This window comes from Onychomys torridus, chromosome 6 (assembly GCF_903995425.1).
Source record: "Onychomys torridus chromosome 6, mOncTor1.1, whole genome shotgun sequence".
Classification (NCBI taxonomy): domain Eukaryota; kingdom Metazoa; phylum Chordata; class Mammalia; order Rodentia; family Cricetidae; genus Onychomys; species Onychomys torridus.
The window spans coordinates 103201926-103213343 of record NC_050448.1 but is presented as its reverse complement, the minus strand read 5'-3'; the positions used below and the strand labels follow the sequence as shown (position 1 = coordinate 103213343).

The window sequence follows — 11418 nt, the reverse complement described above, 5'->3', positions numbered from 1 at the left end:
AGAGTCCACAGGATTTCGATTCTTGCTGAGGTTTCTCTGTCTTTTCCAGCATGTGGATCTCTCTGCACATTCCCTGGCTTCAAGATGTTGCTGCATTCCTTGCTTCATGGCCCCCTTCCTCCAAGTGCAAAACCCTTCTCACCAGGCCAAGTCCTTGTCACACTCCATCATTCTGGTGTCTTTTGTCTTACTCCCCTGCTTTTAAAAACCCTGTTATTAACTGGATCTGGGATAATCCAGGCTGACCTCTTTTAATTTGAAATCAGGTAATGAGCAACCTCAATTCTATCCACAGCATTCATTTGTTTTTGCTTTGTCATGACACACTCACAGGTTCTGGCAGTTAGCACAGAGACACCCGGACACCTGTATGCCACTCTTTACCAGTGTTATGATATATTAGACTTAGTCCTTCCCCCGCCAAAGTTTGGGGACCATCTGAAGGTGTTTTCTAAGTCCCAGGGTAACTCTGCTCCCCCATCTGTTATGATATCACCAATGTTATGATATTGTATGAGAGAGGTTCCCCGAGGGTATCCTGCACATGCAGGGAGCCATGCTGGGCAGATGCAATGAGATGCAGGCCATACAGGGAGACACATGCCATGCAGGGAGATACACACCCCAGATGCTGCATCCACGTGGAGAGCTTATAATAGAGAGAAAAAGAGGCAGAAAGACAGAATGAGGGAGGGAGGGAGGGAGGGAGGGAGGGAGAGAGAGAGAGAGAGAGAGAGAGAGAGAAGGTGCACACCTCATGGGAGGAAGGAGAAGAGGAGAAGGAAGGGGCAGAGTTTTCCCTTAAGAATAGGCTTCTACATCAGATCACAGGGTGGCCCCAAGGGGCAGGTCAGAATATTAACACAAAAGTCAGCTGAAAAACCAGACACGAAATGAAACAGTCATCTGGGCACTTAGCAGAGACAGAAAACAGTTTCCATAGCAACAGGCCTGGGGCTGGGGCAGCAGCTGAGGCCCTGTTTCATAGTCGAGGAGTGACTGGCGATCTACATCAAGAGACACACTGTGCATGACATTCCTATGGCACCAGGCTGAAAAGTTTATTAGAAATAGTTTTCAAGGGTTGTTGCAGAAATACAGTTACATTAAGCGAAGCACGGATGGGGGGGGGGCGTTGCACACCTGTAAGCACAGCATTCGGGTGGCTGATGCAGGAGGATAATGAGTTCAAGCCCAGCCTGAGCTTCAAAGCGAGATGTTGTCTCAAAAACAATATATATATGGTTAGTTCTCCCCACCTGTGAGAGCACAGAATTTCATTTACTAAGGTGATTACACAGGGAGCCTTGCTTCCTGGTAATGCTAGGATTTGCCTTGACGGCTGACATTCTCTTTTACATAACTTTCACAAACATTCATCTTCATCTAGCCAACAGGAATTGAATGAGAATCTCTTAAATACATACAGCTTCTAAAAGTTGTGAAACTGAAAGTTAGACATCTGAAAGCATTTATTATAAATATTCACATATATTTACTTCTATAGAGCAGTCTGAGCATGAACGTTTTCCTTCTTTAGGAAGTCTCAGGGAAGTGGCTAGTGGACTGAGCTATGACTTTATCAGACGCAAAGAGGCTGTTAAAAGTTTTGATTTCTGCAATTTCTAAATTGTGCATGATATATAAAAGTCATTTTTTCAGTTTCTGGGTTTTTTTTTTTTTTTTTTTTTGCTAGTGGTGGTTTTGTGTTATTTTATTTGAGACATTACTTCTCTGTGTATCCCTGGCTGTCCTGGAACTCACAGAGATCCACCTGCCTCTGCCTCCTTACTGCTAGGATTAAAGACATGTGTCACCACCGCCCGGCAATTTGCAATTTTAATCTCCATGTTCTTTAAATGTTAATTGTAGTTCCTACATACAGAAAAGCAAAACTGGCATCTTAGGAATAAAAATTGTAATTCCATAGAAAGAAAATCAAGGTGTTATTTCTCAAGTCTTTCCATAACGAAACCACAGTGACTCAGATGAGACTCAAGAACTCATTCCAGGACTCCAGCTCTACAAGTATTAGCACGCCACAGACACCCGTGAACAAACCGCCTGCGCTTTGAACTTGAAAACCAAAGGCTGCTACGAAATGATGTGACCAAGCTTGGCTGTTACCAAAACAAAGCTTGGGAGTGCCATCAAGCAGAAAAAGGACCAAGAATAGCATTACACAGAGGGTATGTTTTCTACACTAACCCTGACAGACGGACACTTAATTCTTTGTAGATCTGGAATGCAAACAGCTGACTAAGTTGATGGCAAACACAGTCTTTATATAGACTTCCGAATGCTATTACTAAATCCAAAGCCAGCATGCAGATATCTGCACTATGCTACACTCATAAACTCTTAAGCAGTAGAATGCCTCGCAAGGGTCTACCCATGTGTCCTCATCCATCCTTCAGGTTTCTCTACATGGGCTCTCTTCACAATTCATTTTCATCCATTTCTGTAGGGGAAGTCCTATGAGTGAAGTAGGATGAGTACCCCGAATCCTCAGGTACAGGACTCTGTGTTGGCCAGTTGTTTTCTTGCAAGAGTGGTCTCGGAGACAAGATAAACTGAGTCTCAAAAGATTCCACCGACTCTCCATCTTCCTTCTCCAAGAGGAACTGATACTCTCCAAACCTGAGCATGCACTTGTAAGGCAGGTCCATTTTATTGAGGTAGCCAAGCTCCTGATTGTCCACCATCAAACTGGTCTTCTTACTCATGTTTTTAATCTCAAACGAGAGAACCGAGCTGTTGAACTGTTTAAACGGCTGTAAAGCAAACTGAACTCGGGAAACCTGTTTGTCCTGAAAAGCATACCGACAGACATTGGAATTCCGTCCAAACTTCACCACTTCAATAGAAGGGAATTTCTCTTTGTTGCAAAACCTTATTGATTTAAATATTCCACTCTGCCGCTGACCAGGGTGATAAACAGTCATCTGGAGACAGGTCACTGTCTCTTCTGTGTCAGCATCTTCAAAGGAGGACATGACGTTCCCTGGCCTGCAACAGTCAAACCATGTGGTTAGTTCAGCCACACTGCCCTCTCTGAGAGGGGATTCTAAACAAAGAGAGCAACACACAGACTCCTGCTAATCCTTCTTCTCCCGATGTTTTTCTGCTCTGACCACTTTCATAATGGGGTGCTTATTAAGAGTGCAGTGATTGGGGGGGAGGGCCGAGGGAAGCCTCGATTCCTTTTTCCTTAAGTAGTGGCACGCCTAGAAATATGACGGGTGGACTTTAAAAATAAAATCAGGTGTGTTGTGGTGGCACACCCTTGTAATTCCTGAGACGTTACGGCAGAAAAGATCACACGTTCAAGCCCAGCCTGGGCTACCTAATGAAGCTGTCTCGAAAACAAGTGATTTGCGTTTTAATATCCTCCGACGATCTATACACAAAGAAAACTTATAGTCTATTAATTCTACGTGATTATTATAAATTGTGAAACCTTTTGTAAATAAAAAACTTCAAGGTTATAAATGGGGCTGGAGAGATGGAGCAGCTGCTAAGGTCACTGCTCTTCCGAGGAGCCTGGTGAGACACCCAGCAGCTATATGGTGGCTCATACCCCCTGCTGCTCCAGTTCCATGGAATACAATACCCTCTTCTGGCCTCCTTAGGCACTGTATGTACCTGATGCACATATGTACATAAAAGCAAAGCACCCACAGACACAAAAATAAGATAAAAATTTTTCATTAAAATTATAGTTGTGATATTATCGCCTTATATAATTAAATTAAATTAATTGAGTAAATTAAGTCTTAAATTTCTAGTAGATTAATGATTAAAAAGTAAATGCTTCGCATGATTCCTATATTCTATCATTTAGACATTACATTTTTGGCATGAGGCTGCCTCAATACCACAGCTTTCACTGGTACTGGAGTCCTTTGTGTCCATGTTTTCTGTAAATGTCTTGAAAAGCAGTCATCAATCACAGCGGTTCCATCTAGCTACTGTTGGCATCACTGGAGCCCAAGGCCTGAGGTGTCCCACCTAGACCTCACTGTACACGGGTCTACTACAATGCCAGTGGGAGTGGGGATTAGTTACAGGATTATAACAGGAAAGGAAAACTCACTTCTTAAAATTTTCTGAAGCTATTTTGATACAGAACTACCGTTAAAAAAAAAAAAAAAAAAAAAAACAAAAGAAAACAAAACCCTAACAGTTTTAAAACCACATGCCCATGACTTAAAAGTTCAAAAAATAAAAAGCATTTAGAAACAAGGCTCTCACTCAATCCCAATCATTTAGTTTTCTGTTCTAGAGCCAACCACTAAAAAGTTGCCTTTAACTTTACCAACAGGTTCTCTACACAAGCATAATTATGTGAGCACACACACACACACACACACACACACACACACACACACACGTTTTCCCACAGAGAATAATTTTTCTCCTACAAATAGAAACCATTCTATTTAATTATTTAATTCTGGAGCTTGATCGAGCTATGCACATGGGTGACATTTTGCCATAGCCACACAACTCTCTCGACCAAGTGTGCTGAAGGCACCACCATCAACAGCTGCCGAGTGTTCACTGTGGCCTCTGAATGACTCCCACTTGTCTGTATGGTTGGTTTTTATGTGCTTATGCTGATTTGGGGCTTCTGAAGCAATAGTCTTCAATGAGGTTTTAAAATTTATTTATTTATTTATTTATATACTATGTGCATTGGGTTTTGCCCGCATATGTCTGTGTGAGGGTGTCAGAGTCCCTAGAACTAGAGTTACAGACAGTTGTGAGCTGCCATTGGGTACTGGGAACTAAACCTGGTCCTCTGAAAAAGCAGCCAGTGCTCTTAGCCACTGAGCCATCTCTCCAGCCCCCATCAATGGGGTTTTATAATTAAGTGAAATTTATAGTTGTCCTGGTTTCGTTTATACCAAAGCAAAAATCTGTTAGTATTAAACTACTAGCTACCTTAGATATTGGTATCAAAACTATGCTGGTTTGAAAACTACCTTCACTACTACCCTTTTATCTTTGCCTCGTCCAGTGTTGTTTTTCTTAAGTGGGTCTGTGGTGGTTTGAAAGAGAATGGCCCCATATACTCATATATTTCAATATTTAGTCCATGGTTGGTGGAATTATTCAGGACTGATTAGGAGGTGTGCCTTGTTATAGGAAGCATAGAGACGGTGGGTGGCCTTTGAGTTAATTCTCCCTGTTGCAGTACCACGCCTACTTGCCAGCTGCCATGGTCCTCATGATGAAGGTCATGGACTCTAGCCCTCTGATACTGTAATCCCAAATAAACTCTTTTCTTCTTAAAGAAAGCCTTGGCCATGGTGCTGTATCACAGCAACAGAGACGTCATAACTAAGACAGGGTCTCAGTACATAGCCCTTCCCAATCTTCCCATCATACCCAGTGCTGTCTAACTTTTAAGGCATCGTTTTTTCTCTGTTTTACGAAGTCATGCTGCTAAAATCAAGCTTTGCTCACTTATTCCATAAATGACAGCTGAGCAATATGTCTTTTGTTAACTTAGAAATTAATCTTTAATTTTAATGTCATATTCTTATCTCTTAGACACTGTTGCAGCATACTCAACTTCCTAGCAAGGTAAGAGATCCTTTTGTAAGTTAAAAAAGGAAAGCAATGAGAGGACTCCTCAAAATCTTGGGCCAAGGATGTAAAAATAATTGAAACTGAAGCCAGCAAGCAGTAGCTAACATGCAATGGATGGAATAATATCATTTAAATACACTCCATCATGATAATAAAGTCTCATTATTCAAGAAGCAGACAACATGAATGAGAATAAATACATTGATGTAATTAGTGATTAGCCATTGATAAAAAGAACCCATTGCTGTGAATCTTGGGTGACATCCACTTTCCACCCATATTCCCTGTTTGCTTAAAATTTTCTGCAGTAAAACTGCATTACACCTGCAAGTTAAAACCATCACAATAAAACAATGGTGGGGTTGGTAAAGCACTTGCCTTGCCAGTGTGAGGAGTGTGCCTAGATCTCCAGGACTCACATAAAAAACCGAGGAGCATGTCACACATACAGTGTTGGTAAGAGAGGAGGCGGTGACAGGCAGGTCCCTCGAGCTCCCTGGCCAGCTAGTATTGCCTACTTTGCAAAGTGTAGGCCAGTGAGAGGCCTTGTCTCAAAGAAGGTAGTAGATGCCTGAGGACTAACACCTGACTGTAGCCTCTGGCCTTCAAATGCATGCACATACCTGTGTGCACAACACATTTCACACACTCGGGTGTGCACACACACACACACACAGGATTTTCTGATAAGAAGCAAAGACTCTGAAAAAAAGAAAAGCAGAAACCACCTCCATTTTTGTCCAGGGAGTGCTTCAACTCCAGCCCATCCCTGGGCTTTCACAGTCACGACAGAACTATGTTAAAAAAAAAAACGGTATTTTCCTTGGGCAGTGGTGGTGCATGCCTTTAATCCCAGCACTTGGAAGGCAGAGCCAGGCGGATCTCTGTGAGTTTGAGGCCAGCCTGGTCTACCAAGCGAGATCCAGGACAGGCTCCAAAAGCTACACAGAGAAACCCTGTCTCAAAAAACAAACAAAACCAAAACATAACAAAATTTAAAAACTGGATGCTTTCCCAAATACAATGTTTTAGGTGACAGGTAAGTATTGTTTTGGATGCTTTATATAACCCATGAGTTTGCAGTTTTGTCTTTTTGAGTGCATCCATTTGCCAAAAGTGTCTGCTGAAAACAGGCTCTCAGACCTGGGACTCTCGCTGTAAGGGGAAAGCTGGCACCTGGGGCCCATGGTAGTCTTGGTGTGAATTCATTCTTAGGGTTTGATGAACCTCTGAGTCCACAACTGTGACTCCTTCCAGCACACATGGAGGTCAAGCATTTGCTGTCCCTCTCCCTCTCCCTCTCCCTCTCCCTCTCCCTCTCCCTCTCCCTCTCCCTCTCTCTCTCTCTCTCTCTCTCTCTCTCTCTCGTTCTTTAAACTGATAACGATATCAACACAAATAGAAACTCGCATCACGAGTGGGAGCTATGCAGAAGCTTACTTCCTAGCAGATCTCTCCTGGCCCCGAGTCAAAGTTTCTGTGTAGCCCTGGCTGTCCTGGAACTCGCTCTGTAGACCAGGCTGGCTTCGAACTCAGAGATCCCCCTGCCTCTGCCTCCTGGGTGCCGGGATTAAAGGTGTACGCCACCACTGTGTAGTTTCACTCCTTCGTGCCACAATATCACAGTCCCCTAAAGAAGCAGTTCGGACTGAGTGCCAGAGAGAAGGACCAGAGACAGACACATAAGGCATGTGTCATATGAACAAGAAATCCATTCTTCTTCCCTGAGATTCTCGAGACTGTTACTGCACCCTAAGGTAGCCTAAGAGGTCAGCCGCATTCACCTGTCTCAGGAAGAGGAAATGATGACAAGCTGACAGTTAAAGGCGTTTATGCCTTTCACAGGCTGGGCACGGGATGCCAGGTTCTGCACCTGGACCATCTCGGCTTATCTTCAAAATAGTCTTTTGAACTGCCCTTTACAGGTGAGGGAGATGGAGTTTTGTGCAATTTAAAGAATGGGCACAGGTATAAAACAAGGCATCAAAGCCAGGATCCAAACTCTAACACACTGTCTCTTATCACGCCACAAACTGCCTCCCTTCTGGGGCTAACCGTTATGTTTTGCAAACTGTAGAAGTTAAGTGGGGGGGGGGGATCAGAAGTATGTGTGCTGAGACCAGCGGGATACCCACCTAGACACCACCGTTAAGAAGGGAAGCGCTGCCGGCGCTGCCTTGTAAGAGAATGTGGTCCAAAACACTGCTTTCCACAAATGTCAGTCATTCTTACATCTGCACGTGAGAATATGAGCACAGGCCTGCCATTCACTGGCAGCTGTGCAGGATGTGAGGGGCGTCACAAAGGCCAACGGACAAACTAATCTATTTGTTAATTTCCAGAGGCACAAGGTCCCTCTACAAGGTGGCTTGTATCCTTAGCACTTCGGTATTCAGTAGAAAGACAGAAATGAACAATTAAAATAACAAATTTAAGAGGAGGAGGAGGAGGAAGCTCAAAAAAAGTTTTCGAACTCTGCTAGTTTTAAATGACCAAATAGCACAGGCAGCCAACAGGCTATACAGTAATAGCAGTGTTTGCCTCAGGAAAGGGAAACCAAGGGCCAGGAACAGGAGCAAGACTTTTCACATCACACCCTGCACCTTTGGAATTTGACACAACGTACACAAAGACCTAATCAAACATTTAACAATTCTTTTCTTTACAAAAACCACAAGTCATCAGCTTTTTGTGGAATGAAATAGAATGATCGATAGTAAAGTATCATTAGCAATGTGTGCATTACCCTGTATATTACTGTTATCTGTCAACACAACGCTGTAAAATCCTAACGTCCAGCAAACGGTCATGTATGTTAGCAAAGAAACTGTTATGCAGTAAGGAGGTAAGCGGAATGAAAAACAAGCTCTGAGAACAGGCATGAACCAAAGGCACCGGTGCTCCCTCCACCCCACACTCAGTGCTAACCTTTCTCAGGCTGGATCCCAAGAGACACACACTCACCTGAGAGCCTTCCAGTGGCTAGATCTGGAGCCTTGTCTCTTCTCCTGAGAAAAAGAGCATATGAGTAGGTATGTTAGGTACAAAGCAGCTTCAACATCCCAAGCGTGCGCGCGCGCGCGCGCGCACACACACACACACACACACACACACACACACACACACACACACACACACACACACACACACACACGCCAAGCAAGCTGCTGCTCTCTGACCCCTATGTCCTGTGAAACCAGTGAAGGGCTGCCTGGCTCTGCTTTCGCTGAAGGCTGATTGGTTTCAAACGCCACAGATGAGAAGACGCAGAGCGATGTTTTTACTAAAGTGAACCAGGTGTACCAACAGTTTAACAGGAAGTTTGCACGGCTCCCCCTGGAGGGTGGTCACGCGTGCCATTGAGGTTTCTCATGTTTTGAGAATTTGTTTTGTTTAAAACAACGCTGGCTGTAAACAGATGTGCCTCTGAATGGTGAGCTAAGGAAGGGTCCTCTCTAAAACGTTTACCGTCACTGCCCTCTGCTTCGGTTTAGTCTCTAGGAGGGACTATGATTGCAAGAAGGACGTTTCTATTTTTAACGCAAGCGTTTCTCCCCGACAAACACCCGAAACTGAGATGGTAGAAGAAGGGGGTTAGAGAAACTTGGAAGAAAAAAAAGGCAAAACGATCCTCTTGCCCAACTCCCTCAGTTGCCATGGCCCCCTGCATAGAAGACATCGGTCCCCGAATTTTAGGCCAAAGCAGACCTGCTCTGCAGAGTCAGCAGCAATCCTGTAAGTCCCCAATCTTGCAGAGGGAGTGAGGGGGCGCAAGCACCAGGAGTGCAGAGCGTCGGGAGAGCTCAGCGCTTTTCGGTGACTGTAATTCTCCGTCTCCTTCTGCGCACCAGCCAGTTCCAACCCCCCCCCCCCCCCCTCCTTGGCTGCGAACCCCCTGCGGAGCCTCCCCCAGTACCCGGAAGTCCTTTCTGACCCGAAAGCCTCGGAAAGTCCCGGGACCACGAAGAAGATGGGTTTTCCTGTGACCCGGCTGCAGCCGGGAAGTGGGTCTGGACGAAGCTGGTGCACCGGGGACGGCTCTCCGGGGAGCCTCGAGTAGGCGGGAAAGTCTCCCTAGTTCAACGAGGGCGCAAGGCAGCAGGGAACCAGGACGTCAGCTCGAGAGCTGGAAAGAACAAAGGACACTCTTTTTTCTGGTTTCCGACTAGATGAAAAGTTTACAAAGAATAGGAAAAAATAAAGACCGACAGACAGACAGACAGACAGACACACACACACACACACACACACACACACACACACACACACACACCATCGAGCGCTCCCAGTATCGTTCGATTCCTCCCTTTATAAAGACCACATATTTTATAAAGCTGGGATCGAGCTGTCTGTAACGTTTTTAACTTTTCCTTATTATAAACCAAACCGTGGAGGGGGGCGTAGATGACGACAGCACCCTGAAAACTTTTGGACAAAGCTACCCTCTTGGAGGAGATTTAAAAAAAAAGAAAGCAACAGATCTCCCCCTCACCCCCAGACTGCTGACCAACAGATACCTGAGGACGTGAGGGTCGGTGAGCCTTGAAGAGCCTCCGGTGAACTTGCCAGAGGCTTGCCAGGGCCGTGCGAGCTCGCCGAACCCGCGGGTGGCCGATCCTCCCGCGCCACGGAGCCTCCCACGCGCGCGCCCAGAGCGGCCTGGCGCGGGTGACCTCGGCAAAGCCCTCGGCGGCCAGGAAGCGGGCAGAGCCAGCAGCCAGGAGGCCACGGGCGTCCTCCCGGCCCTTTCCCACAGGAAGCCCTGCCCCCAGACGCCTTTCTGAGGTCTCCAGACCGGGTTTGAGGAGCGAGGAGCCCCAGGCGACCGCACCTTCTCCAACAAAAGGCTGCCCTAGACGACACGTGACCCGGGAGCTAGGCTTTGCAGAAGTGCTCTGGGTCTCTTCCTGGTTAAGGATGGCGGAGGGGTGGTGGTGGTGGTGGTGGTGGTGGTGGAGCGGCAGGGAGTAAGGATGTGTGCCTGCTCTCCGGCCTCAGGGGGCTGTGGTTACGCTCTGAGGATGCCGAACCCGAGGCCAGGGGAGTGGGTAAGAGTCCAGCCTTAGCAAATAGGACTGGCACCTGTCTCGGGATGTTGCCACCCCGCACACAAGCAGTCCAGAAGCTGCCTCACCTGTCATTTCTGGCTGACCATCCTTTCTTCGCCCAACACTTAGTCCTGGGTGGTGAGACAGGGAGCAGCCTCGCGGGGGTCCTTCATAGCAGAGGGGACACTCTAATTTCCAAAGTTCAAGGAGGCTGGGGTGGGAAAAACAGAAGGCGGGTGTGGAGATGGAAAGGAGATGGAGAAGAGAGGGAGAACACAGAGCGACTGAAGATGTAGCGGAGGATGTTCTGGCGGTCCTCTGGGCTTGGGAACCCGCATACCAGTTGCCACAGTCATCCTGTGGAAGCCATTTATTTGTCTGGACTCTGTCCTTAATTTCAGGGGAGGAACATTATTTGTGAGTCTTTTCCTCTGGCACTAAAAATGATGTGGACTCTTGTGGCTTCCGCTCTCTTGGCAGTCTCCCGGAGGGAGGACTTTTTTTCAAATTCAGTTTCGAAACCAAGGGTGGGCAAGGAAGTCTGCATTTAAGTGAGGCAGATTCCGGTAAGGGCTGTAATTTCGTTTGTTAATGATCAACATTTATTATTTCTCTTTGGAGAGACAACCACAGTATCTTCTTCCAGCTCAGCAATATCAAGGCAGGTGGAAGATAAGACATTGCCAATTTCATTGTACCAGTAAACTCACGCAATAAAGTAATGTAAAAATTGGCGTTTCTGATCTCTAATCTTTTTGTTGTTACTGGTTTT

General features: G+C 45.9%; 1 protein-coding gene across 3 annotated transcripts; it reads right to left on the bottom strand.

Moving 5' to 3' along the window:
- Positions 1-1786: 1786 nt before the first annotated feature.
- On the bottom strand, positions 1787-10413 carry Tifa (TRAF interacting protein with forkhead associated domain). 3 transcript variants are annotated; one of them, XM_036191003.1, is made up of 4 exons: positions 10116-10413; positions 9533-9724; positions 8563-8606; positions 1787-3009 (listed from the first exon to the last, which is right to left on the bottom strand). In XM_036191003.1, exon 4 carries the CDS (start codon positions 2994-2996, stop codon positions 2439-2441), a length of 558 nt encoding a protein of 185 aa, XP_036046896.1. In that variant the 5' UTR covers positions 2997-3009; positions 8563-8606; positions 9533-9724; positions 10116-10413; the 3' UTR covers positions 1787-2438. The 3 variants fall into 3 exon arrangements, with proteins under 3 accessions (XP_036046896.1, XP_036046897.1, XP_036046898.1); XM_036191004.1 differs by lacking the exons at positions 9533-9724; positions 10116-10413 and adding an exon at positions 9515-9524; XM_036191005.1 differs by lacking the exons at positions 9533-9724; positions 10116-10413 and adding an exon at positions 9307-9362.
- Positions 10414-11418: the final 1005 nt, after the last annotated feature.

Coding starts and splice junctions, on each gene's coding strand:
- Tifa (XM_036191003.1), bottom strand. CDS start 2,996: ATGTCCTCCTTTGAAGATGCTGACACAGAAGAGACAGTGACCTGTCTC.